A 27,803-nucleotide genomic window follows, 5' to 3' on the forward strand; every position below is an offset into this window, starting at 1 on the left:
TATTGATCCGTTATTATCACAAACGTCTGAAGTCTCCATCAGGATGCACTCTTGTGTTGTATTTTCTATGGGTGTTGAAAAGCACACATGGGACCCATACTCACCATCATACGATCCCAGTCTTAGGACAGCCTGCTGGGCACAGAAGGCTGGGCATCCCGCCAGGTGGCAGATCTCTGCCCCAGCCTAGGCTGGAACCAGCTGCCTGCTGCCCAGAGGTGGCCTCTCTGCTTCGGTCTAGCAGCCACCAGGGGCTCTGAGACCCTAAGCAGGCCACCACAGGGCGTGAGTTCCCCACGTCCGCATCTATAACTCAAGAGGTCCCAGCACTGCCCCTGCCTCTTCTGTGGTGTGATGATCTGGACCCTGACAGGCCATGTGGCCCTTCAGGTGTGGACCGGGCCTGGGGGGGCTGCTGTCTCAGGCTTGGAGGACATGGAAAGTGGTTGCTGTGCACTGCACAGGTGTGCACAGGTGTGAAGCCACAGGTCCCTCTCCACCGCAGCCTGGGCACCCTGGTACCTGCAGTATGGGGGTGGTGGGAGGGACAATCCTAGAGCAGATGGGGGTGGGTGGGGCATTCCCCAAGCTCCGAAATGCACCTCAACCAGACCTCGAGCCCCAGTGCGATGTCACTTGGTGTGCTGGGCAAGGTCCTGGCTGCAGGTTTCTGATGGAGTAGGTGCGCTAAACAGATCCTTACAATGAAACTACCTTCACTGGTCACTGTCATCGCCTTCCAGTTCTTCAGGCCTTCACCCTTGTTCCAGCTTTCCTGGGCTGGGGGCTCGGCTCCACCCACCTTTGCCGGTGACTTCCATCCCTGCAGACCCACAATTTTCAAAGCCCTCTCCCCACCTCCTCTGGTAGTCACAACCCAGTTATTCAGACTTGCACAGGTCGTTTGCAAGTCCTCCTGGAAGGTATCTTGGCTGGAAAAGGGGACAAGGCCAAGCTTCCCCATCACTGGATGCTGCGCTCGGCTCTGGAGCTGATTAGTCTCCGGCAAGGCCACTGACCCGCGGCACAGAGAAGCCAGCTTGTGATCGCAGCTGGGACCGCCTGGAGGGCCAGCCCCGGCCTCTCCCGCCTGGCGGGCCCTCGGCACCCTCTCGCTCCCCCTCTCCGGCCTGAGTCTGTAGGGCCTCCCCAGTCCGGGCGGGGGTCTCCGCTGTCCCCCGCAATGGTTCAGGCACGTGGTGGCCGCGGTGACCACCCGGGGAACGACCACACTCGAGCAGGTGATTCTGCCCCGGGGCACGGGGGCGGGGCGGGGTTCGGCCTCATCTGCAGAGTTTGGGTGTCAAAGCTGGGGCGGGGGTTGCTGCTGATAACCGGAGAGCGGGGGCCAGGGTGCTGCTAACATCCCACCAGGCGCAGGAGGTCCCCACCCCGAGAACCGTCTGGCCCCGGGTGTCCGCAGCGAGGAGTGGGCAGCGCTCGGCAGAGGCCCCGGCGCGGCGGCCGCACGTCCCCGGTCAGGAGGGAGCCGGGAACTCCCGAGGCACCAACTCTGCCGGGCTCGGGGTGCCCGGATCGCCCCTGACGGCCGCCGGCTGGCGAGGCGCGGGGGACCCAGAACCGGCCGGGCCGGGGCCTCCTTCACCGCTCCACGCCGGGGCTGCCGCAGCATGGGGCGCAGGATGGGGCGCAGGATGGGGCGCAGGATGGGGCCCCGGCACCGCCTCGGGGGGTCGGCAGGGGCGGGCGCAGCTCGCGTCGGCCACTACAAGGGGGTCTCGGGTTTCCACCCCGCCCCCGCCTCGCACCCGCTCGCGCCCCGGACTCCGCTTTCCAGGCCGGGCTCTTCCCTGCGGACCCCGCTCGCGGCCCGGCGCGCCCCCTCCTCCTGAAGCGCCCCCGCTCCGGCGCCCGCGCCCCCGATTCGCTGCTGACTCGGTGTCTGCGCGTCCGGCCGGGCGCCCCGGGAGGAGTTTCCGGCGCGGCGCGGGGCGGGGCGGGGCGGGGCGGGGCGGGGCGGCGGGTGGGCCCCACCCCCCGGTTGAACCCGGCCGGGCGGACTCGGACTCGTCAAGTTCAGAGGCTCGGCGGCGGCGGCGGGCGCGGACCAGTGCGCGCGTCTCCAGCGGCTCCAGCGGCTCCAGCGGCTCCAGCGGGCCGGGATGGGCGGGCGGCCGCGCGGAGGACTCGGGGGGCGCGCGACGTGACCACCCGGACTCGAAGCCCGCCCCGCCCCCGCCCCCGCCCGGCTCGCGGGCTCCGGGGTCTGCTCCGCGGGGCGCGGACGCGGGGCCGGGCGGCGGAGCCGGAGCCAGAGCATGCGGGGCGCGGCGCGGGCGGCCTGGGGGCGTGCGGGGCAGCTGTGGCCGCGACCCCCCGCCCCGGGCCCGCCCCCGCCGCCGCTCCTGCTGCTGCTCCTGCTCCCGGCCGTGCTGCTGGGCGGCGCGGGCGCGCAGTACTCCAGCGACCTGTGCAGCTGGAAGGGGAGGTGAGTGTGCGCGGCGCGACCCCGGCCCGGCCCCCTCCCCTCGCGTCCCCTCCCGTCCTGGGCCGGCCGAGCGTGCGGGGGCGCGGCCAGGGGCGAGCGCGGGGCAGAGGCTCCGGGGGCCGCTCTCCAGGCCCAGTCCGGTGCCCACTGTCCCCCGCCCCCGGTTCTAGAACAAAAGAGCCTGCGGCGTCCCGGTCCCTGGCCCGGAGGACGCCCGGGGGAGGCGCGCCTGCAGCGCGGCAGGGTCGGTCCCGGCTCCGCGCGTGTCCGAGCCTCGGGGGCCGCCGGTCCCGCGACCCCATCCCGGGGACAGGCGGGGGTCGGTGCTCGGGCCCTTCCTTGCAGGCTCCGGGAGTTGCGCGCCCCGAGGCCGCCCCGGGCCAGAGCGGGAGGGGGCGGCCGCGGGAGGGAGCGGCGGTGTCGGGGACGGGCGCGGACCGCAGCGGGGGCCACTTCTGTCTCGGGGAGCCGCGGGCGGGCACCTGTGAACCGGGCCGAGTGCGGCTCCGGCCGGGCCCCCCGCCCCTGCCCCGTGAAGGTCAGGCCGCCCTTGGCCGCGGCGCGCGCTGCGCTGGGCGACCCCCCCTCCGCCCACCCGCGGTGGCAGCCGAGGACTTTTTTTTTTTAACTCAAGTGTGGCCGCTGAGAGCAGCGCCAGCCGCGAGTGCCCCTCGGGAGCCGCCGCTGCTCCCACGCGAATCCCAGGGCGCCGAGGGCACCGCGGCCGAACCCGCCCTGCGCGAGCCTCGGAGTCGCCAGTTCCGGAGTTCGCAGATGCGCGGGGACCCGAGTGGCGCGCGCCTCCCGGAAAGCCGTGGCCGGGCCGGCCTGGGCCCGGGTCCCGCTTCCCCTCGGCCAGTCCCCCGCCCGCCGGCCGCCGCCCCCGCCGGGCACCGAGTCACGCGGTTATTTCGAGCGAAGCTGTTTTCCGAGAAGGTCGGGGCAGAGCCGGTGCGGGGCTGGTGTCCGCGGGGCAGGCGCGGGTCTCCCCGGACCGCAGCCTCCGTTCTCGGTCTCTGCGAAGCCACGGTCACCCCCCAGCGGAGCCTCCCGGGGGAAGGGGAGCCACGGTCACCCCCCAGCGGAGCCTCCCGGGGGAAGGGGAGCCGCGGTCACCCCCCAGCGCCCCCAGCGGAGCCTCCCCGGGGAAGGGGAGCCGCGGTCACCCCCCAGCGCCCCCAGCGGAGCCTCCCCGGGGAAGGGGAGCCGCGGTCACCCCCCAGCGTCCCCAGCGGAGCCTCCCGGGGGAAGGGGCGGGGCGCTGGGAGGGAGAGTCACCCCAGAGAGCCGTGGGCGGTGCCCGGCTGTCCCGGGAGCGGCCGCCTCCCTTCTCGGCAGAAGCCTCCCGGCCGGCCGAGCGGGGACGCGGGAGCTGAGGTTGGGCCGCGGGCGGATGGAGGTCTGGGGGAGGGTCGGCCGGGAACGCTGGCGCCAGCGGAGCTGGCTGGGAGCCTCCGAGGCTGACAGCTCTTCTGGGGCCGCCCTTGCCCCCGCGTAGTGATTAAATTCCGGCTCGCTGCCTCTGCCGGGCGGGTCAGTGCACCCCTAAACCGAGGCCTTGGGGCGTTCTGCTTCAGCAGACCGAAACCAGAAACGCAGTCCCCGCCGCCCAGGCTGAGTTTGTTGAGAAGGAGCCGGCAGCCTTTTCAGGGTGTCAGGGGACTGTGTGCTCCGTGGGAGGGGGCGTCTCCTGGGGCCCGGAGCGCGCGGTAGGGAGCCACGGGTGGGTGGGAGGCCACCCCTCCACCTCCAGGGGCGGGTGATGGCAGCGGGACAGGAGTGTTTTGCCCTCCAGGACCTGTGCACCCTCCGGTCTACCCGGAGACCCTCTTCGCCCCGTCGTTGCCAGCGTGCTCCTGGCCTCAGACTCCCCGGAGGGCCCCCCACCCCCACCTGCAGAGCCTGGCAGAGGGCAACTGTGGGGGCTGCTGGAGCTGCAGGTGTGATCTGGAGGGGACACGGGGCCTGGCTGTGTTTCTGGGGCATAAGTGAGACTTCCTTTTGTTGTAATCACTGCCCCGTTGATCCACACACTTCACAAATCAGTGACTCCCTGTTGAAACTGGAGTGCACCGGCCTGCCTGCGACCCTCCAGTGTTTGTGACTTTTTACCAGCTGTCCTGAAGAAGCACAGCGTGGAGCGAGCACTGGTGTGCTGGGTGGATTTTCATCCCCTGATAGCAGGACAGTTGCCCCTCATGACACTGGTGACGGCATTGACAGCCTCTGTTGCTGGGTTTTTCTTCTAAGCAATTAAGTAGGAGATGATGAAACCTTTTTCCCTTTGGGGGAGGCAGGACCAGCGCCCTGTCTTTATCAGCCGGTGGCCATAAAGGTGGACCATGAACTTTCCCACTTGTGTCAGCCCAGGCATCGCAGGTGCGGTCACACCTGGTTTGTCTCTCATGCAAGGTGTGGAAAGGAAAGGTAACCTGCCAGTGGGTTCAAAGCCCTTCCTGACTTTCATACAGGAGCCGGGCATTTTGTCCTGGTGACTCAGAGTTGTGGTGTGTGGGCTGGTGCCTCAGCAACACTCCAGTGCACCTGCACTGCCTCCTTCAGCGAGTCCCTTGATCCACTTGGGATTTGCCCTCCTTTCCACGAAGGTGCCCCACAAGCATGTCCACCTGGGTGGTAACCTTTGCTGACTATTAAAAATGCATCTGTTGAGTCTGTTTATCCAACATCAAATCAATCTTGCCAGTTTCCTAAAGTTGGACAGAACCAGTTTTGTCTGCACAGTTTAGTTTTATCACAACAGAACTGTGTGTGTGTCACCTGCATCTCCTGTGAAAATCACAAAATGCCCTCATCCATGACCATTAAATATGTCACATTTTTGCAATGCCACCAATTTTGCATAAACAGACTCTGTTTCCAGGTTTGCTGAGGTGCTGGATATTTGGAGGTGAGAACTTTGAGGCGCTCGATTTTCTGGTAGGAACCAGCACAGACCATGAGTCTTGGACTTCGTGCCGAGGTCTGCTGGGTCCCAGGCTGAAGGACGCATCGTTTTACTTTTTTTTTTAATCTACATGGGTCTTGTGCATCACATGCTACTGACTTTAATGTGAAAATTCCCATGTCACTGGCCTAGCTGGAGTCCCGTTGGTCTGGATGTTTCGCAAGAATGTGAGAAAAGAGGGCAGCAGGCCCTGCGCTGGGTGCAGACCCCTCTGAGTGGGCTGAGAAGACGTTAGGTGAAGGGTGAGGTAGCCGGGTGCCTTCTTTCTTCTGTGTCCACCTTCATTTTGTCCTCGTCCTCTTTTTGCCCAGTGTCTTCTGAGTGGGTGGAGCCAGATGTGCCCACCAGATGCAGGTAGCATGTGCTAGGCCAGGATGGCCCCAAGGCTCAAGTTGGCCTCCCCCTGGGCAGAGGTGGGTTGGCTGCCTGTCCCCAGGAGGGTGCCCTCCGCCCCTGCTGATTTGTGGCTGTTCCCCTCCCCTGCTCGATGAAGGCAGTACTGTCAGAGGTGACCAGAGCCCACTCCCTCGAGCTTCAGGACCCCCCGAGAGGAGGCAACGTGTCAGGATGGTGTATGTGGAGAGAGGGCTGAGGCTCGGTGCCTGAGCAGGGGCAGGAGGACAGTGGCCTCGATGCCAGAGTCGGGAGGGAGGGACACGACGATGAGGCTGCATAAGGAGAGAACTGACTGTAGCCGAGTGTGTCAGCCACTCTCCACTGAGTCCAGTTTCCACACAGCACGATCATCATGCCCTTCCCCACATACGTGTTAGATGAGCTTGCGTGAGCTTTATGGACTGTAATTTGTGAGTCTGTTCTGGGTGTGTGATCCTGGCAGCCGGTGCGGCGTGGCCACTCATGACCTAGGGCCTTGTGGGGGTGGGGAGAGGGTGAGGAGGAGTGCACCCCTCGACACCTCCCTCTGATGTGGCCTGCAGCCTATGAAAAGTGAGGTTTGGGGGCCGAGAGTGTGAGTCAGCAGCAGTAAATGCAAACCATATGTTACGCATTTTCTCTGCTGCCGAAAGGGTTTGTGGTGACTCGCTCAGGCCAGGGCTCTGGAAAGAGCATTGCTTATTTCACATAAAAATCCTAAGAATGTGGGTGAACCTGTCTGAGATCTGCTCCGAACCCAGTTTCGTGTAATAAAACACTTAGTTGAAGTCACTGGGTTAGTTCCAGGCCCACTTGGTGGTTGTGATGTGACTGTTAGCCACGAGCTGGCATTTACATTAAAGTGTGGAGAAGAAGTGTAAGGTTTTTGATGTTTCAGTTTCTTGAAAATATAACTGTTTCTACTCAGGACCTGCCTCTCCAAGCACACTTCATTTTTTTCTATTTAGCGTTCATGGGGGTAAACTTAGCTTGCTACTCACACAGTAGTCCCCCGCCCGAATCCTCACCCTGTGGAGGAAGTTCACCTCACTTTTGTAGTGAATCTTGCTTTAACGATAGCTTATTTTTACACACACTGTCGGCAGTGCAGGGTCTTCAGGCTTGCAGAAAACGGTCAAATCATTACTTTGAAAAACGTACAAACATCTATGCTTAATTAGGTGCTAAAAACAAAACTCATCTAGGATCTCCTTCCCCCCAAACTGCCAGCCCTCTGGATTAATTTAAAAGCTGCTCTCTGGGCAGGTTGCATCCCAGGGTTTCTCCTTCACGCACCTCTAGCGTGGGGTCCCACCGTCACTTTACCTCTAGCGTCCCAGCCCTCGTGGTCATCTGGAACCAGAGTTGGTACACAGGGCCTGCTGGTGTTTCCATGATACTCCGTGATATTCCGGAGGAATCCATCCCTTCCTTCGGGCTCCCTCCCACTGCCCCGGCACCTCCAGCCACCCTGATTCAGGAACACTGCAGAGATTGGTGTTTGACACTATGGCAGCAGAGGCGCACACTCTGAGTGTTGGAGGGTGTCTGGAGAGCCTGGGGGCCGGCACCACCTGCATTCCTGGGAGCTCGGCCCCACCGTGGCTCTCGGTGCAGATGCACTGGAAGGAACTGGGTGGGGCCCCCGTGCCGAAGGGCGGAGATGGCGCCGGCCTGCCTCACGGGCAGGGGTCCATGTGGCACCTGTGGCTGGCAGCGGGTGGGTCCGTGAGCCGCCATCATTTTGAGAGGTGTCATCCTTACTGGCTGTCTGTGGGTGTGGGTGGGGTGTGTGCTGGGGGCAGGAGCCTCAGCTCCGGGCCTGGCTGACGTGTGTGTCCTCCGCAGTGGGCTGACGCACGAGACGCACAGGAAGGAGGTGGAGCAGGTGTATCTGCGCTGCGCGGCGGGCGCTGTGGAGTGGATGTACCCGACAGGTGCTCTCATCGTTAACCTGCGGCCCAACACCTTCTCGCCTGCCCGGCACCTGGCTGTGTGCATCAAGCCCTTCAGGGACTCCTCGGGGGCCAATATTTATTTGGAAAAAACTGGAGAACTGAGACTGCTGGTGCCGGACGGGGATGGCAGGCCCGGCCGGGTGCAGTGCTTTGGCCTGGAGCAGGGCGGCCTGTTCGTGGAGGCCACGCCGCAGCAGGATATCGGCCGGAGGACCACGGGCTTCCAGTATGAGCTGATTAGGAGGCACAGGGTGTCAGACCTGCACGAGCTGTCTGGTGAGTGTCCTGCCCGGGTCGGGGGTGGTGGGCTGGCGCGGGCTCCCCTGTCCGGGGTGGCAGGCCTTGTCATTGTGGGGCTGTGATCTGACAGGTGTCTCTGATTTCTTCCTGCCCCCTCGTCTGCTCAGCCTTGGTGAACACCCTGCTGTGTCTGTGCTTCGGACATGACGTTTTACCCAAAGAACCCCACGGGCGACTGGGGTTTGGGGGCACTGGCACCCGCAGAGGGGCCCTCCTAGGGGTGTGACATGGTGTGGGGGGTGCGGGACGGCCAAGCTAAACCATCTTTGAGATGCAGCCTTTCCCACTAAAACCCCTTTGAAAAGACTGGCCCATCTGGGTTAGTGTTCTGGGCGGCACGGCCTTGGCGAAGCGGGGCCTGTCTCCCGGGAGGTGTGTCTGGGGAGCACGGCGAGCGTCCCCCTGTGGGCGGCTGGGCCATTGCTGGGTCAGACACGCCCCTGTGCTTGTGGATGGTGAAGTGCCTTTGAAACGGGTGCTTTTGTCATTCAAACTGCCCTGGGAATTGGCTGGGTGTTTCTGGTGTCAGCTAAAGACCCTGAAACGTCAATTTTTGGGTGGGAGCTGAGACTGACTCAGCCTGGAGCGGTGCTCAGCTGTGATGCCCAGAACTTGGGGCCACCCCCGTCCCCGACGGGTCTTGTGGGTACGATAAGCAGACAGCTTCCCTGTGTGGCCAGCAGGGAGTGGAGTTGTCACGTGGCATCTGTGGACGCCTGTGCTTGGGGGACAGGTCCTTTGTGGAGGGCTGTGTTGGTCTCTAGAAAATTCTGAGGGTAGACACCAGGAGGCATGAGGTCCCGGGAGGCACCTGTGGGCTGTGTGACCTCCATGGTCTGTGTGGCCTCAGTCTCAGGTGTGCAGACTTTTATCCTGAATGGGAGCCCACGTTTTTGTGTTCTATGTTCTTGACCTAGATCAGTTTTCCGTCTCTCTCTGAAATCTCTCCCAAATGGACTGGTCATTTACAGAGTGAGCGTAGGGCCGTCTGCCTGGAATCCTGACTGGCCCATGAGCTCTGACTGCCCCTTGGGCCTCAGCACCCGCAGGGCTGGACACTGGTGCAAACTCAGCTGTGCTGTGGTTGGTTGCACGCTGGATAAAACTTTAACCACAGCGGCCTTTATCTTGGTCACCAACAGTTATGGTGGGTGGGGGATCTGGGGGAGGGGGCACCAGCCTTGCTCTGGGGGTCCTGGAGAGAAACTCACAATGAGACAAAACCTAGAGAAACCCAAGCACCAAGTTCAGTCTTTCTAACCGGAGGTAAAGGTGCCAGGCCAGATATTAGTGACTTGTGAACATTCTTTCTGCTGATTGAAATGATGATTGGTTTTGAAGACGTTGGGCTGCAGGTCACGTGCTCTGTGGCCTGAGCTTTGTTCTGCTTCTGGGTGAGATTCTTAAAGAGGCTGCAGCACAGTCAGTCCCTGCCATGCACACCTGGACGTCCACACAGCACAGGCCCAATTTCGACACTTCCAGTGGAAATCAATGGTTCTGCTTGTCGGCTGGGGTGACCCTTATGGAGCCTGTGAGCTCTCCTTTGGGAACAGAGACTGTCTCACCTGCCTCTGGGGGTGGGGTCCGAGGCCTCCAGGCCCTGGGTAAGCTGGGGCGGTGGGTGGGTTTTGGAGACGCACATGAGGGTCGGGGCTGAGCTGCCTTGGGGTCCTGTGGGGTCGCAGGGAGGCAGCGGCCTCTTGTGAGGAGTGACTTGAGCCCCGAGGGACCAGAGCAGGCATTTGGCCATGGGTCCTCGCTCGCCCTCGTGTGCCTCCTGGGCCTGTGGGGTCCTGCGCAGGACTGTGGCCCAGTACATGTCAGGCTGGCTTGGGGGTCCCAGAACTTTGCTGTGTCCTGTGAGGCAGGTGCTGGGGTTTCCTTGTTCACACCTGGTGACCCTGTGGCACCTGCTCAAACCGAGCCTGAGGTGATTTCCAGGGCTCTGTGCCTGATGGGTTGTCTATCTGAGGAAGCAGACGTGCAGGGACCGTCGGAACTGAGGACAGGGGCCCAGACTCGGAGGTTCACCGGGGGCCCCGGAGCTGGGACCCACCCGACGCCTGGCGTCTCCACGGGAACAGGCACAGGTGCAGGGCCCCTCCCTGGGCTGAGCACCTCCAGGGCCCTCACGAGAGGCCTCTCCTATCCTGATGGGGTCGAGGGGCAGGAGGGATCCGAGGAGGTTGATGCATCGCCTGTCCCCAGGGTATTCGCCTTTCATCAGGGGACGGGGGCCCCTAAGCCCTTAATGCCGCAGGAATGGGTACCTAATGTGGAATGTCGGTGCCGGCCATCTGGCAGCAGTGACGCTGTCCCCTGGGCGAGGCCGGCTCCCCAGCTCTGTCCAGCCAGCGCCGCGGTTTCCCTTGTCTCCCGTTCCTGCACTTGCTGCAGCTGCGAGAGCCGATGGAGGCTGAGCCGGGCAGCGCCAGCCCTGCTGAGCCTGAGGTGTGCCTATGCCTTTCCTATGCCTTTGGCCTGGCGTGGGCGACCCGCCGAGAGGTGGACGAGCTCATCTGTGAGTCAGAAGGTCCAGTTTGGGCTGATTTACGAGAACAGAGGCTCCATGGGCTGGAAACCCGGACAAGAGTTGGGGTGTGAGCCCCATCCCCTGCCCAGCCAGGAGGAAACCCGCTGCTCTGGTGGTTCTTGTAGGCGTGATCGTGGCACCTTCGTGCTCCGTAATCGGCTTCCTTGAATAAACTTGGCACTGATAACCTGGAGTTGGCCAGAACACAGGGGCAGGCTGTTCCTGCAGGGGCACAGACGGGGCCAGGAGGGAGGGGACCCGGCCCCAGGACCTTGGGATTTGGTTACCTGTGGGCAGGACCTCCCAGCCCTGAACTGGCCGCTTCCGCAGGCAACACGGACGCCTTCCTTGGATGCTGAGGAAACTCTGCAGGATGGGAGGTGCGGAGAGTGGACAGGTGCAACTCCAGGTCGTGCCCAGACCTGTGCCCAGCAGACCTGGCTGAGGCTGTGTGGGGCTGCTGTTCCCAGGCCAGTGCATCCGGGAAACGGGCACCGCTCAGTGGCTTGGGGAATGTGGGTGGGGGCTCTGTCTGGTTCTGGGGAACACAGACCCTAGGCAGTCCAGGCAGGTCCCAGGATTCCAGTCTGTCCTTCACCTTCTCCCAGGGCCATGTGTCAGGTGCTCCTGGGTTGGTCACGTCTGCTTGGAGCTTGGGGTGCAGGCCCCAGTGAGCAGGTGCCCAGGGCTGGGCAGCAGCATCGTGGACACAGACAGTGGGAGGGGAGGGAACGCTGCCTTGATGCTGATCATAAACACACGGTGCCATCCCTGGCTCTCCAGGACGCCGGAGTCCTGCAGCGTCTCAGGGGCCTCAACGCCCCCTCCCTTTACAGTCCTGCCCCTGGCTGAGCCCGTAGGTGAATGACCAGCTTGGCGGGCATAGAGTCCCTGCCGATGAGCCCCCTCCAGGAGCCTCAGAGTTTGGAGAAGTCCTTGATAGTGGGAGGGATGGGTGGAAAAGTGTGGAAGATAATTCTCATTATTTCCTGGAGGCAGAGGAGAGGGGCTGATTTTTTTCCAAGGCGTCCCATCTCTCGTCCATCTTTGGCTTCCTGCTTGGTGGCTTCTCTCCAGCCACTATAATTTTCATTTTAACCATCTCCGGGCTTGCGGAGAGGAAGGGCGTGGCCCCTGCCAGCTTCCTCACCAGGAAGAGGGAGGGAGAAAGAGAGGGAGGTGGGGAAGGGCAGGGGCCGTTGGGTCAACACCCCCGGGGCCCCCCAGCAATGGACTGCAGCCTGGAGTGCGACCTCACTGCGACGGTGACAATGGCAGCCTTGGGAGCTCGGCCTTGGGTCCTCGAGCCCACGGGAGCCCACCCTCCACCCCTACCCACTGCTCCCTGTTCTTGGCTCCTGTGAAAGCACCTTGTCCCCGTCACCAGCTCCTCTGAAAGCAGCGTGTCCCCGCCTTCCCCCGTCACCAGCTGCGTGGGAGACCCGGCAGTCCTGGCCACAGAGGTTTCCCGTCAGAACTATGTGAGTCCCTCTGGCTGTCCTTACCTGGGCAGTCCTGCCGGACCGGTCGGTGTCTGTCGTTCTCAGCCTCTCCTCGGAACCAGCCGGTCCTGCTTTTACCTACGGCACCGCCTCTCCACTTACACCTGCTGTCCAACCTAAGTCCCCACAGCAGCTTCCCCAACCCCACCGTGCTGGTGCCTCCCACCCTGTTCATGCCAGCTCCTGAGTGACCGTCCTGAGATGTCCACACCCCAGCCCTCCCCTCCAACGAGGAGGGACCAGGATTCCAACCCTTTGCCGACCCTCCCCACCGCCTGGAAACTAGATGTGATATGTCTGTGACCAGCGCATTCCGCAGCCTTTATGAGCCTGGCTCCTGTTAATAACTGTCTCCAGATCGTCTCCTGGAGTCCACCCTGTGTTCTCTGTGAAGGTGACCCCTGCTTTGTAAAGCTCAGAATCAGAACAGGGAGGTCTCCAGGGTGCTTGTTACCAGCTCAGCTGTCGATGAGTCGTCTCCAGAGGCTTTCAGCAGGCGACGCTGCAGGTGCTGACCGCCCCCGGGCCCCACACCCCCGCTGTTGGCCGGATGAGTCAGGGCGGGATACGCAGGGCACGTGAGGGCAGCGTCTCCATCCTTCCCCTCAGCCGTCCGCTGAGGTCGTGGGGCCGTGACTCACAGACGGTGATGAGCTACGGCTTGGATACGCTCGCACGCCCAGGCCCCAGGGTGGGACGTGTGCGGCTGGGCCTGTGGGCTCCCCTGCCCCAGAGTGGGAGACACACACACAGACCCCCCGCCCCAGGGTGGGACCCACACACACCCCCGCCCCAGGGTGGGAGACACACACACAGACCCCCCGCCCTAGGGTGGGAGACACACACAGACCCCCTGCCCCAGGGTGGGACCCACACAGACCCCTCGCCCCAGGGTGGGAGATACACAGACCCCCTGCCCCAGGGTGGGAGACACTCACACCCCCCGCCCCAGGGTGGGACCCACACACACACCCCCCGCCCCAGGGTGGGAGACACACACACACACCCCCCCTGCCCCAGGGTGGGAGACGCACACACAGACCCCCTGCCCCAGGGTGGGACCCACACACACACCCCCCTGCCCCAGGGTGGGACCCACACACACACCCCCCGCCCCAGGGTGGGACCCACACACACACCCCCCGCCCCAGGGTGGGACCCACACACATACCCCCCGCCCCAGGGTGGGACCCACACACACACCCTCTGCCCCAGGGTGGGAGACACACACACCCCCTGCCCCAGGGTGGGACACACACAGACCCCTCGCCCCAGGGTGGGAGATACACACACAGACCCCCTGCCCCAGGGTGGGACCCACACACAGACCCCCTGCCCCAGGGTGGGACCCACACACACACCCTCTGCCCCAGGGTGGGAGATACACACACATACCCCCCGCCCCAGGGTGGGACACACACAGACCCCTCGCCCCAGGGTGGGAGATACACACACAGACCCCCTGCCCCAGGGTGGGAGACACACTCACACCCCCCGCCCCAGGGTGGGACACACACACACCCAACTGCGTTGCTGACTGTGAGGATGGGCTTTGGGCACCTCCTGCCTCCTGCCCTTGCAGGACCACTTGGCCCAGCCCAGCTGCCATGGCTGCCCAGCCGGAGGGTGCTGCTCAGTGAGGGGACCCTCTTGTGGGCTGTGGTCACCAGGCTTCTGTTGTTGACCAGCTCTCTCTCAACCGAGGCCACCCTCAGTCACATGAATTGTCCTGGGCTGGGACCTCTGGCCCTGTGGCCACTGGGCAGGTGCTGGCCGGGGTGCAGTCTCACCTGTGAAGGATAAAAATGCTGCCTGAAATTTGAGTCCCCCCAGCACTGTCCTGGCCCTCCCTGGCCTCTGTCCAGCACGCGCCTGCATCAGGCCCACCATGGTCTGCAGGCCCCCAGCCGGCGAGTGGGATGGGGGTCCACATAGGTGAACCAAGTATCGAGGGTGGGCCACACTCCGGGGCCCCCATAGAAGAGCCCACTGGGCAGCTTCCAGCTTGCGGGTCAGGAGGCCCCAGTGGTGGGGGCTGCAGTGTGAGTCTGTACGAAGCAGCAGGAGGGGGATTTGGCCAGAAGCTCCTGTTCTGCAGGGTTGCTGGGATGGCAGAGGTGCCCCCAGTGCCAGGCTGGACCGGCCTCGAGGTGCCCCCAGTGCCAGGCTAGACTGGCCTCGAGGTGCCCCCAGTGCCAGGCTAGACCAGCCTTCAGGTACCCCCCAGTGCCAGGCTGGACCGGCCTCGAGGTGCCCCCAGTGCCAGGCTGGACCGGCCTCGAGGTGCCCCCAGTGCCAGGCTGGACCGGCCTCGAGGTGCCCCCAGTGCCAGGCTGCACCGGCCTCGAGGTGCCCCCAGTGCCAGGCTGGTCTGGCCTCGAGGTGCCCCCAGTGCCAGGCTGGACCGGCCTCAAGGTGCCCAGCAGTCTGTGCTTGCTCTGCAGCTTCTTTTTCCTGATAACTTAATGGAAGCAAATGCAGGAGCAGGCGGGTGGGCCGGTGAGTCAGGCACTGAGCCCGGCTGGGAGGCGCCCTCACCCCTGCCTGGCCTTGTCTCTGGGTCCTTCCTACCTCCACCCTGAGGGGCCCACAGACACCTGTGCTTGCCCAGGGCACTGCAGACTCCAGGGCCTCCATTGACCACATGTGCAGGCCCTGAGGGTCCATGCAAGTTCCTGGCCCCAGATGGCCTCTCTGAGCAGCTGTCCCCACCTCAGCCAAGGTGCCAGGTATGTGTGCTGCCCTGTCCCCCGGGGCCGCCAGTCACCAGCAGCCAGCTCGGACCCACACTCATCAGGCAGGTGAGAGCTCAGCTCACTTCAGTCCAGCAAGGACAGCCGGCCAGGGGTGCAGACGGCGTTAGCTTCTTCCAGGGCCGGCGAACCCCACGTCAAGGCTGTCCCAGCTCTCGGCCAGGGACGTTTCAGAGCCTTCAGAAGGTGAAACGGCACCGGGGAAACCAGCGTCTTTGAGATTTCACATTTCAAAGCTTCTGTTGAGTTAACAGACTTGGGGCCAAAACCTAGAGGCTCAGAACAGGTGAGGTGAGGCCTTGAAACCTGCAATAAGAGCAAATAATAAAACCACGTTTCCCAAGTCCATCCCGGGTGTGGGGACGCGCGGTGCAGGTTTCTGTTTCACAGTGGCCCGCCCGTCTGAGAAACTGGGGCGAAGGGCAGGGCGAGGGCTGGGCCCCGGGAGAAGGTTGTTGAGAAAGCCTGGTTTGGCTGGTGCGGGAGCTCGTTCTGAGAAGCCTCCGTGCTTTCTGCATTCTCTGGGGGAGGCCGGGCCCTGCAGGCTTCGGGCTTCAGAGGGGGTCTGTGAGCGGGGCTTGGCTCGAGAGCCGTTTGGGGTGTGTCTCATCCCACGGCCAGGTGGCGTCCGGAGAAGGGGCTGAGCCCATGGCCCTGACTGGATCTCTGCGCTGCTGGGTGAGGCCCCACGCCAGTGGCAGGCGGACGCGTCGCTGCCTGCTCAGGGATCCCCTTCCTGGAGTCTCAGCATTGCTGGCCCTTCTAGCCGCATGGGGGGTCCTGCAGGATGTGACCCTCCTCTCAGGTGCCGCTGCCGTCGTGGCCCAGGGAAGTGGGCAGCACAGCTGTGGGGAGTGTCTGCCCTTTGAGGGAGCTGGAAAGTGAGGGTGGTCCCGGCATCATGAGCCGTGGAGGTGGGTTGGGGGTGACTCCGGCGAGTGAGGGTGGCCCCGGCGTTGGCATTGTGGGCTGTGGAGGTGAATTAGGGTGATTCTGGGAAGTGAGGGTGGTCCTGGCGTTGGCATCATGGGCCGTGGAGGTGGATTAGGGGTGACTCTGGGAAGTGAGGGTGGCCCCGTCGTTGGTGTCGTGGGCCGTGGAGGTGGGTTGGGGGTGACTCTAGTCCCGTGGGTTCAGTTCAGCCCCGGGTGGGCTTTGCATTTGCGTCAGGCATGAGAGTGATTTCTGAGTCCGGCTCAGCTGCACCGAGGAGGTAAGTGGGGAAACAGCACAAAGACCCCTCCCCACGAAGGCCCTGGGACGTGGCCGGACTGAGGGTCTTGCTGTCAGGGCACGTGCCCATCATGGCCGAGTTGCAGGTGCCTTTGGTCCAGGTGGGGCTGAGGGGTCCCCTGGGTGAGACCCTGGCGTGGCCGAGGTTGTGTTTTCTGTCTCCTGCTCTGCCGGCCCCTCCAGCACGTGCCGCCGACTCACCTCGGAAGTCGCGTTGGCCAAGAGGTGCCTTGACGTGGACACCTCCCTGACTTGGCTTTGCTGAGTGTGACGCTCTTTTGACTGTGGTGGGTGGCATCCCAGAGCCTGCCCCATCCAGGCTGCTTCCTGACTCTGCCTTTCTTCCCCAGCCCCGTGCCGTCCCTGCAGTGACACCGAGGTGCTCCTAGCCGTCTGCACCAGCGACTTCGGTGAGTGTCTGCTTGGTAGCTTCAACCTCCTGTGAGCCTGGTTCCTGCCACGTGGAGTTGTTCGGGCCCAGGGGTCCCTCTTCAGGGCCCAGGACAGCCTTCCGGCACTGCGTGGACCCTGCTGGAGGGTTACACGCCGAGGAAGCCCTGGGCTTGGCCATCCACCAGCCCTGGGGACAGGGACTCCACCGCCCACACTTGGAGGGAGCCGGGGGTTGTTTTAGGTGACTGTCAAGCATTTTCCCATTTTGTAAATGAGATCATTGCTCTTCGAGGGGACTCTTGAAGTCTACTGTTTCCCAGCAGCTTGTCTTGCTGAAGTGCTTTGTAAACAGCATTTTATCAGCAGCCCAGAGCAACCTTGGCGTTGGACACTCCCTGCCCCCTACCAGAGTTCACGCTGTTCCATGCCTAAGGCTCCCAGTGGCTCTGCGGCTCTGCAGGGGGAGCTTTGGGGTGCCAGGACTGCAGCCCCTTTGCTTGTGGTGTTTGCACAGACACTCTCTGGGAAAGGTTTGGCCTCCCGTGTGGTGCCGTGGAAGCCGTGTCCACTCTGTACTCCACCTCCAAGCTCAAGGACGGGCCCCTTCTCACTGCTTTCCTGATCCCTGGCATGGAATCGGGGCCTGGCAGGGGTTTCCAAGTGCGGCCCTAAGGCTGCCCCCATGCCCACCCTCTCCTCTGAGCCGCACCGGGTCTGTCTGATCAGGACACAGAACTGCAGGGGCGCCCTGTGTGTCAGCTGTTCTGACTTGAAAAGCATCTGATACGCACCGAGGTGTTTGTTCTGTTTTCCCACTTACGTGTCTGCCCTTGGTAGAGAGAGCACCTGTTTTCTGACCAAGTCTAACTATCTGGGACACCCCTTGGCAGCTTCCTGCTGTTACGTTGTACTTTTCTGTGGGAATTTCCACGCTAGATGGCAGAGTCAGGGGTCAGCTACCCGTTCCAGTGCCCGACGGTGCGGGGGGCCCGCGGAGGGGCGGTGGCCTTGCCGTATGCCTGCTCACCGCCTGTCTCCATCTCCTTTCCCGCACAGCCGTTCGAGGCTCCATCCAGGAAGTCACCCACGAGCCCGAGCGGCAGGACTCAGCCATCCACCTGCGCGTGAGCAGACTCTATCGGCAGAAAAGCAGGGTCTTCGAGCCGGTGCCCGAGGGCGACGGCCACTGGCAGGGGCGTGTCAGGACGCTGCTGGAGTGTGGTGTGCGGCCAGGGCATGGCGACTTTCTCTTTACCGGCCACATGCACTTTGGGGAGGCGCGGCTCGGCTGTGCCCCACGCTTCAAAGACTTCCAGAGGATGTACAGGGATGCCCAGGAGAGGGGACTGAACCCGTGCGAGGTTGGCATGGACTGACCCTGGGGGTCCTTGGGGCGCTGCCCTCCCTCTCCTGATGAGTCACATGCTTCGGTGGGTGTTGCGGTCCCGGTGGGGCCGTGCAGTGGGGGCCACCCGCTGGGGACCGCATGCCTGGGGCCCAGGCCTGACCCTGGTGCCCAAGCTGTGGACGTTCTCACCACACTCAACCCCATGAGCTCCCAGCCAAGGACGCCCTGGCCAATTGGAAATGCTGTAAAATGCAAACTAAGTTATTATATTTTTTTGGTAAAAAAGAAATGTCCATAGGAAACCAACTCCTGTGTCTTAAAATGCCTTGGTGTGCCATTTGATACTGTTCTCTAAAGACGTTTTGAGTCACGGCGTCTGGTCTGGTGTTGGGGGAAGCGCTGGCCATTGGGCACAGTGGACGTGTGAAAAGGTGCCATTCAGAGTTGTTCTCACGACAGAAGTTTATGGAGCCAAATAATATGTTTTTTATTTTCATTTTATTTTTAAAGAATGAGCTTGGCCAGCTGTAGTCCTTTTCGGACTGCTAGTTGTTTCCATTCCAGAGAATAAAGACCAGGATCCGACCAGCTAGGAGCCAGTCTATCTTTCGCCAGGTTCGGTGCCCACGGCCCTTGTTCAGGGCCACGCTAGACATACCCCACGGGCGTCCATTGCCTCGGTAGACGCGCCTTGCTCCCCCCGGCCACTGTCCATCAGCGCCTGCTGCTGCATTTCCATTAATTCAGGTCCTGCCCTGTGGCCCCAGCCTCCCCAAAGTGCAGGAGCCCACAGCAAGTCTCTGGATGCCCAGGAGCTGGTCTGAACCTAAGTTGGTGACGCCATGTCCCCAAAGGATGCGGCTACCAGAACAAATCACCACCAACTGCAGGCTGAGACAGCCTCGTTCTCTGAGTTCCTGAGGCCACAATCCAAAGTCATGGTGTGGGCAGAGCCTCTCTTCCAGGGGTTCCAAGGAGGGCCCTTCACCTTCTCCTCAGCCGGGGAGGACCCTTCACCTTCTCCTCAGCCTGGGAGGACCCTTCACCTTCTCCTCAGCCGGGGGAGGACCCTTCACCTTCTCCTCAGCCAGGGAGGACCTTCACCTTCTCCTCAGCCGGGGAGGGCCCTTCACCTTCTCCTCAGCCGGGGGAGGGCCCTTCACCTTCTCCTCAGCCGGGAGAGGACTCTTCACCTTCTCCTCAGCCGGGGAGGACTCCACCTTCTCCTCAGCCAGGGGAGGACCCTTCACCTTCTCCTCAGCCGGGGGAGGACTCTTCACCTTCTCCTCAGCCAGGGGAGGACCTTCACCTTCTCCTCAGCCGGGGAGGGCCCTTCACCTTCTCCTCAGCCGGGGAGGACCCTTCACCTTCTCCTCAGCCGGGGAGGACCCTTCACCTTCTCCTCAGCCGGGGAGGACCCTTCACCTTCTCCTCAGCCGGGGAGGACCCTTCACCTTCTCCTCAGCCGGGGAGGACTCTTCACCTTCTCCTCGGCCGGGGGAGGACCTTCACCTTCTCCTCAGCCGGGGAGGGCCCTTCACCTTCTCCTCAGCCGGGGAGGGCCCTTCACCTTCTCCTCAGCCGGGGGAGGACCTTCACCTTCTCCTCAGCCGGGGAGGGCCCTTCACCTTCTCCTCAGCCGGGGGAGGACTCTTCACCTTCTCCTCAGCCGGGGAGGACCCTTCACCTTCTCCTCAGCCGGGAGAGGACTCTTCACCTTCTCCTCAGCTGGCGGAGGACCTTCACCTTCTCCTCAGCCGGGGGAGGACCTTCACCTTCTCCTCAGCCGGGGGAGGGCCCTTCACCTTCTCCTCAGCCGGGGAGGACTCTTCACCTTCTCCTCAGCCGGGGAGGACCCTTCACCTTCTCCTCAGCCGGGGAGGATCCTTCACCTTCTCCTCAGCCGGGGAGGACTCTTCACCTTCTCCTCAGCCGGGGGAGGACCTTCACCTTCTCCTCAGCCAGGGAGGACTCTTCACCTTCTCCTCAGCCGGGGGAGGACCTTCACCTTCTCCTCAGCCGGGGAGGGCCCTTCACCTTCTCCTCAGCCGGGAGAGGACTCTTCACCTTCTCCTCAGCCGGGGGAGGACCTTCACCTTCTCCTCAGCCGGGGGAGGACCTTCACCTTCTCCTCAGCCGGGGGAGGACTCTTCACCTTCTCCTCAGCCGGGGAGGACTCTTCACCTTCTCCTCAGCCGGGGGAGGACTCTTCACCTTCTCCTCAGCCGGGGGAGGACTCTTCACCTTCTCCTCAGCTGGGGGAGGACTCTTCACCTTCTTCTCAGCCGGGGAGGGCCCTTCATCTTCTCCTCAGCCGGGGAGGACCTTCACCTTCTCCTCAGCCGGGGGAGGGCCCTTCACCTTCTCCTCAGCCGGGGAGGACCCTTCACCTTCTCCTCAGCCAGGGAGGACTCTTCACCTTCTCCTCAGCCGGGGGAGGACCTTCACCTTCTCCTCAGCCGGGGAGGACTCTTCACCTTCTCCTCAGCCGGGGAGGACTCTTCACCTTCTCCTCAGCCGGGGGAGGACCTTCACCTTCTCCTCAGCCGGGGAGGGCCCTTCACCTTCTCCTCAGCCGTGGGAGGACGCTTCATCTTCTCCTCAGCCGGGGTAGGACCTTCACCTTCTCCTCAGCCGGGGGAGGGCCCTTCACCTTCTCCTCAGCCGGGGGAGGACTCTTCACCTTCTCCTCAGCCGGGGGAGGACCTTCACCTTCTCCTCAGCCGGGGGAGGACGCTTCATCTTCTCCTCAGCTGGGGGAGGACCTTCACCTTCTCCTCAGCCGGGGGAGGACCCTTCACCTTCTCCTCAGCCGGGAGAGGACTCTTCACCTTCTCCTCAGCCGGGGGAGGACCTTCACCTTCTCCTCAGCCGGGGGAGGACCTTCACCTTCTCCTCAGCCGGGGGAGGACTCTTCACCTTCTCCTCAGCCGGGGAGGGCCCTTCACCTTCTCAGCCGGGGAGGACCTTCACCTTCTCCTCAGCCGGGGAGGACCTTCACCTTCTCCTCTGCCGGGGGAGGACCTTCACCTTCTCCTCAGCCGGGGAGGACCCTTCACCTTCTCCTCAGCCGGGGAGGGCCCTTCACCTTCTCCTCAGCCGGGGAGGGCCCTTCACCTTCTCCTCAGCCGGGGAGGACCTTCACCTTCTCCTCAGCCGGGGGAGGGCCCTTCACCTTCTCCTCAGCCGGGGGAGGACCCTTCACCTTCTCCTCAGCCGGGGAGGACTCTTCACCTTCTCCTCAGCCGGGGGAGGACCTTCACCTTCTCCTCAGCCGGGGAGGACTCTTCACCTTCTCCTCAGCCGGGGAGGACTCTTCACCTTCTCCTCAGCCGGGGGAGGACCTTCACCTTCTCCTCAGCCGGGGGAGGACCTTCACCTTCTCCTCAGCCGGGGGAGGACTCTTCACCTTCTCCTCAGCCGGGGGAGGACTCTTCACCTTCTCCTTAGCCGAGGGAGGGCCCTTCACCTTCTCCTCAGCCGGGAGAGGACTCTTCACCTTCTCCTCAGCCGGGGGAGGACCTTCACCTTCTCCTCAGCCGGGGGAGGACCTTCACCTTCTCCTCAGCCGGGGGAGGACTCTTCACCTTCTCCTCAGCCGGGGGAGGACTCTTCACCTTCTCCTCAGCCGGGGGAGGACTCTTCACCTTCTCCTCAGCCGGGGAGGGCCCTTCATCTTCTCCTCAGCCGGGGAGGACCTTCACCTTCTCCTCAGCCGGGGGAGGGCCCTTCACCTTCTCCTCAGCCGGGGAGGACCCTTCACCTTCTCCTCAGCCGGGGAGGACTCTTCACCTTCTCCTCAGCCGGGGAGGACTCTTCACCTTCTCCTCAGCCGGGGAGGACTCTTCACCTTCTCCTCAGCCGGGGAGGACTCTTCACCTTCTCCTCAGCCGGGGAGGGCCCTTCACCTTCTCCTCAGCCGGGGAGGACCCTTCACCTTCTCAGGTGTGCACCGGCTCAGTAGTGTGCCAGCTCAGGTGTGCATTCGCTTACACCGGCTCCGGTGTGTACCGACTCAGATCTGAGCCAGCACATGTCTACAGGCTCCCACAGGTCACAACAAGAAGCAGGTGCTTCTGGGTGAGGACCTGAAGCAGCAAGGCTGGGGCTGGGCCAGGTCCCCCTGTGGCTGGTGGACAGCCCACCTTTGCCAACAGGGTGCCACAGCACAGGTGCCCAGCCCACAGTGGGGAGGCAGAGAACCTGCTCCTGGAACCTGGGTTTTCTGGGCCGGCTCCAGGGGTGTTGACTGACTGGAGGAGGCTGCAGAACAAGGAGGTCAGGTTTCAGGCTGGCGGCCTCTCCTCAATTACAGGGATGTGGGGGTAGGCCCGAACCTGGGGCCCGAACCTGGGGCCCGAACCTGGTGTCAGGTGGAGTAGAGGCCACGCTTCATGGGAGGCTACTGTGTTTTAAGAAGTGCCTGTGGGCTGGGGGGCTTTTGGTCCAGAGACTAGGGGAAGGCAAAGCTTATCAAACAGTCTCCGCTCGGGGTCGGGGGCCGGGGCTGAGGTGGGAGGGGTCCAGGAGGCTGTTGTGAGAGACAGCCGAGGCTGTCGGGGCCTGTGGGTGGGCGCCTGGTGCTGGCACACGAGAACCTTCTCTCTCTGGCCTGTGAGCCTAGTACCACGAGGGAGCCTCCCCCAGCGGCTGCTGGTTGCAGGGCAGTGGGAAGATCCACATTTCCCAGCAGCTAAAGCGCCCGACCTCCCTCTGATCCGTGCCCTCCTGCTGCCCAGAGCCTCCGGGTGTCAGGCCACGATGCGCTCAGGGACCCACCCTCCCTTAGTGCCAGCTCCACTTGTCCTGCTCCTCCGACGCCTCCTCTGGTCCAATCCCAAGGCCTTAAGAGGCCCGGACGCCTTTCTCACCACGTTCCTCAAACACGCTGGTGCAGGGAGCCCCCAGCCTGATGGGTTTGCCCAGTGGTTGGTGGTCACTGCACTCCCTGGTCTGTTTGCAGAGGGGCAGCCTCACTTGTCTCCACAACCCTGCCAGGCAGGGCCCACATTAGAGCTGGGGACAGAGGGACTCGTGAGGACGCTGGACCCAGTTTTCTCCTCCCACCCATGGGATGCCCCAAGGGCCTCAGGCTCCTGTAGTTCATGGACGCTCAGGGGTGTCCGCCTTCCTCCCACCTCCGACCAGCGTCAGTCAGGGCCCCTGGCACGGGCCCCTTGGGGACCCACGCCTGCCTGCCCTGTTTATTGGGGTGCTAGGGAGCCCCAAGAGCCGTGTGTGGGCCCCTCATGCCCCGCTGCCGCAGCAGGTACCCCGATGGCACTGGGGCCTCATCTCTTCACTGGGCCAGGACAGGGCTGTGAGGTCCAGCTGCCTGCTCAGCTCTGGGACCTGCCCTCCTGCAGGAGCCCACGGCCGTGAACATGCGCACAGTGGATCCACATGTCCTCCGAGGAAAAAGAGAGGGTCAGGGTTGAGTGTGTGGGTGCTAGGGGGTGCAGAACTCACTTATTTTTTTTTATTTTTATTTTTTTCCGAGATGGAGTCTCGCTCTGTGGCCCAGGCTGTAGTGCAGTGGCCGGATCTCAGCTCACTGCAAGCTCCGCCTCCCGGGTTCACGCCATCCTCCTGCCTCAGCCTCCCAGTGGCTGGGACTACAGGCGTGCGCCACCTCGCCTGGCTAATTTTTTGTACTTTTAGTAGAGACGGGGTTTCACCATGTTAGCCAGGATGGTCTCGATCTCCTGACCTCGTGATGCGCCCACCTCGGCCTCCCAAAGTGCTGGGATGACAGGCGTGAGCCACCGCACCCGGCCGCAGAACTCACTTCTAACTATGAGGGTCGAGGTGGGCTTCACAGAGGAGGTGGGCTTTGAGCCACGCCTGCAGCCCGGCATCTGGAAGTGGCTTCTGGGCTCTCCCTGAGCTCTCTCCTCTGCAGGACACCCCTGCCTGCAGGTCTGCACCCCCAGCTCCTTCCTGGGGACTTGATATCATGGTCCTGCCTGACACCCCAGGGGTGAACACAGCACCCAGCCCTGAGGGTTCCCATCTGCTGGGGGCGTCTGACCTGGGCAGGCCAGGGTGGGTGGCAGGGAGCCCAGTGGGGGCAGGTGCAGGTGACCAGGGGGAGGAGATGCCCTGGCTGGGGCCTGGACTCACTAGGTCATCACCAATGCAGGGGGTCTTGGCTCACCGGACTTTGCCACCAGAGAGGGTTGGGGAGCTCCACACGAAGGCAAGGAGGCCGGGGCTCCGGGGGTGACTCGTCCCCGGAGGGCGACCAGAAAGGCCGTCGGAGTGCGGCGCAGCCCGCACTGTCCTCGCTGAACACCTGGTCCTGCCCTGGACAGCGACTGCTTCCCCTCCAGGGTGGCCCCGTCGTCCCCCCGTCGTCCCCCACGTGCTCCAACAGCAGCGAGACTTTCCCAAGACAAGTCGGAGGCTTCAGAGCTCTTGGGGGTGGTGGCTTCTCCCAGTAGCCCCATATCTGTCAGTCCCCCCATAAGGGAGGGGGGTGACAAGCTCCTCCTTGCTCCCAGAGTGAGGATCGCCCCTGCTTTTCCGGCCCCCACTTGCCCCCTCCACCTGCCCTTTTCCCTCCGGGGAGCCCTGGAGGTTTTCCAAGAACTCTCCGGGTCGAGGGGGCAGCCTGTGCTGGGTGGTGGGGGGCTCTTGCCTGCTGGATGCCAGACACCTCCACCTTTCACCCTGGGGGTCCAGTCGACTGATGGCCATGAGAGAGAAGCTGAGAGCAACCGCAGCCCACAGCTCCACGCTGGCCCCCCATCTGCAAACGCTGGGCCCCATGGGAGCTGTGACTCAGTTTCCCGTTTGTCACGGGGCTGGCTGAGGCCCCGGCGAGTGCAAGCCATGTCAGGTTGGGCAGGAATGTGGCCCGTGTTCACATGTGTCTCTGTGTGTGTGAGAGAGAGAGAGGCGTCAGCTGGGATGCTGGGGTGGCAGAGACAGTCCGGGCTCACCCCTCAGCCTCCCTCGACCTCGACTCCCCCCACATACGGAGCCACCCCCTTCCTGGCTATCGCAGGAGTTGAGCTTCCTCTGCTGGGAGGGTTTTGTCGGAGGTTCCCTGTGGTTCCAGAAGGAAAGCTGGCTGCAGGGAGGGCCGGGCACTGGGCACCGTGTGGCTGAGCCTCTGGTGGGGGCTGCACCTCTGGTGGGGGCTGCACCGCTGGGTTCCCAGAACCCCTCTTTGCCCCCCCGCCCCCACTGCACTGGGAGGACCTGCTGAGGGGCCAGAATCTGGCTTCGGGTCCCACGGGTGGGGGCGGGGCCCCTCATTAGCACTGCAGCTGACACTGAGGGCTTCCACCTCGCTAATTGATTAAACTGTTTAGAAACCAGGCCGGCGTGGTGGGAATTGGCCCCAGCCGGGCCGTCCGCTCCCCTTCTGTGCAGGCAGCGGCCCCCGGAGTTCACCCATCAGGCGCGTTGGTGGGGTCTCGGCCCTGGCCGCCCTCGGGAACCCTTCTTTGCTCTTTTGTGTGGTCCAAAGTGGTCCTGAGAGGCGCTGGTGAGACCCTGGGGTCCTCTCCTCCCCGACCACTCACTGGGCGAGCATGGAGGGCGGCCTGCTGTGCACGGGCATGTTCCCGGGAACCCGCCTGCTGGGATTAAACCAGCCCTTGTGAAGGATGGCAGGTGGGTTCCTCATTACCAGCAGGGGCACGGGGCTGTGAGCAGGGGCACGGGGCTGTGAGCAGAGGCCCAGGAAGCAGCGCCCAGAGGCCCGAGAGCCTTCTGCTGTCCTGGGATTTTCTGCGCTGTGACCTCAGCCTCTTCCTTCCTCTCCTGTGGGATTCCCCCAACACCCCTTCCCCTCATGCCATTCCTTCCCCACCATGCTCCACGCCTGCCCTCCCCAGTGCCCCCTACCCCCAGGTCTTCCCTCTAGGACATCAGCCCAGGCTCAGTCCCGGGATAAGGGCTGAGCCTTGGTTCCCAGTGCAGCCCCTGTGCCAGCACGCAGTGGGTGCTGCCCCCGCCGGAGGAGCGGCCTGGGGCCTGGTCAGCCCTGCTGGTGTCTGGCCTGCAGCCAGCACGGGCTCTGCCATTCACCCTTGGTTCTAGGTGGGTGCCCACCCAGGCAACCTCGGAGCAGAGTGGGCTGGGCTCCGGAGGTGGGGGCGGCCACTAACAGCAGGAGGTCGTGGCAGTGCAGCTATGGCAGGGGTTCTGAGGGGCAGAAGCCAGGAGCGGGACGTGGGGACGCAGACCTGCAGGAGGACGCCGGCTCACCCAGCGGGGAGGGGATGGCTGCCCAGAGACCCTGAGCTGCCTGCTCTGCTCCCCCCACTGCTGGGACAGGGGCCCCACGGGGGATGCCAGGGAACGTGAGGAATCCGGAGTCAACACTGGGCCACTGTGTGCTGCCACCCGGGCGGGCCGTGGTTTATAAAAACAGCGGAGGCTTGGCTGGTATCAGGGCGGTGAGGTCACGGCGGCTGGGGGCTCTGGAATTTCTTCAGAAGAATTTTGCTTACCAAGCCACATACTTTCCTGGCCATCAGCTTGATCAGGGGCAAGATGAAAAATATGCTAAACAACAAAGAAACAAAAAAGCACCCAGGCTCCGGTGAGGGAGGGGCGCTGTGGGAGGGGCGGAGGGCCCAGGGAGGGTGAGGGGCCGGGAGCCACTCTGCCCAGCACTCTCCGCCGAGAGAGCCCAACGCCCCTTCCTTTCCCCTTTTAGCACTGCTGAGCGGGACTCACGTGTCCAACAAGGAGCTTTACTAAAAACCGAGGCAATAAAGAAAACACAAATGACATAAAAATAGTCAAGAGCACATTCTTGATGGTAGATAACTGGTCTCCGGCTGCAGCGGCTGCCAGGTTGGGTGTCGGCCACGTTGGCTGGGTCTGCCAGGCCCACCCACAGGCGCTGCACTTCCCTGGGCCTGACAGGGGCTATGGCGGGTCTGTGGGCGGGTGGACAAGGGTGGCGGGACCCGTGAGGGGCGTGGCGGGTCTGTGGGCGGGTGGACAAGGGTGGCGGGACCCGTGAGGGGCGTGGCGGGTCTGTGGGCGGGTGGACAAGGGTGGCGGGACCCGTGAGGGGCGTGGCGGGTCTGTGGGCGGGTGGACAAGGGTGGCGGGACCCGTGAGGGGCGTGGCGGGTCTGTGGGCGGGTGGACAAGGGTGGCGGGACCCGTGAGGGGCGTGGCGGGTCTGTGGGAGGGTGGGCAAGGGTGGCGGGACCCGTGAGGGGCGTGGCGGGTCTGTGGGAGGGTGGGCAAGGGTGGCAGGACCCCTGAGGCAATGTGTGTGCCATGCAGTGGGGCTCTATAAGAAGCAGCCCGGGCAGCTTGGGCAGGGGCAGACCGGGCAGTGCCCACAGGTCTTTGTCCACCAGAGCCTCTGTTCAACCTCAGTGTTGCTCCGGATGTGGATAGGAGGAGACACTGTCTGGGCCACAGACCAGGTGCTTCCTTCATCCTGACCACACCTGCTTCTGCCCAGGAGACGCCGCAGGGGCCGTGTTCCCCGCCCGGCTCCTCGAGTGGTTCCCAGGCTCCTCCTCCGCCCGGTTCCACCTGGAGCCGTGGGGCTGTGCCAGGGTCACCTCGCTGCAGCCGCAGCTCAGGGAGAAGCCACTGCTGGGGCTCCTGCCTCTCCCGTGCAGTGGGGCCGAGCCGAGCTCCACCAGGTCTGGACTTCTGCGCAGGGAGCTGTGCTTCCCAGGGCGGTGGGGAGGAGTCCCTGGTCCCAGCCACGGTGTGTCCTTGACCAGGACACTTGACTCTTCTGCCCCCAGACGGTCTTGTCTGCACCTCCAGAGCCCCCAGGCTTGCTCACTTGGTTCTACTTCTGGGCAGGGTGCCCTGGTATTGCTGCTGCTGGCACCTGCCGTGCCTTGGAGGGGTCTCCAGTGGGACCTCTGAGCACGGCTCTTCCTGTACCTTGAGAGGTGAGCAGAGGGCGTTTGTGGGAGAACTGGAACCTGGGGAGGAAAAACCCCAAGGCAGGCAGAGACTGTCCCTGAGTCTGTCCAGTGACCCATCGAAGCTGA

The 27,803-nt window shown here is 63.4% G+C and overlaps 1 protein-coding gene and 1 long non-coding RNA gene across 2 annotated transcripts; both read left to right on the plus strand.

Moving 5' to 3' along the window:
• Positions 1-2,039: 2,039 nt before the first annotated feature.
• Positions 2,040-18,118, plus strand: METRNL (meteorin like, glial cell differentiation regulator). The gene is made up of 4 exons (XM_028836933.2): positions 2,040-2,449; positions 7,638-8,023; positions 16,422-16,481; positions 17,521-18,118. The coding sequence occupies exons 1-4, from the start codon at positions 2,280-2,282 to the stop codon at positions 17,838-17,840; spliced, it is 936 nt and encodes a 311-aa protein (XP_028692766.2). The 5' UTR covers positions 2,040-2,279; the 3' UTR covers positions 17,841-18,118.
• Positions 18,119-23,593: 5,475 nt separating this feature from the next.
• On the plus strand, positions 23,594-26,557 carry LOC114673207 (uncharacterized). The gene is made up of 2 exons (XR_003723912.2): positions 23,594-23,731; positions 23,955-26,557. It is a non-coding gene; the product is annotated as an uncharacterized LOC114673207 (long non-coding RNA).
• Positions 26,558-27,803: the final 1,246 nt, after the last annotated feature.

Source organism: Macaca mulatta, chromosome 16, assembly GCF_049350105.2.
Source record: "Macaca mulatta isolate MMU2019108-1 chromosome 16, T2T-MMU8v2.0, whole genome shotgun sequence".
Taxonomy (NCBI): Eukaryota; Metazoa; Chordata; class Mammalia; order Primates; family Cercopithecidae; genus Macaca; species Macaca mulatta.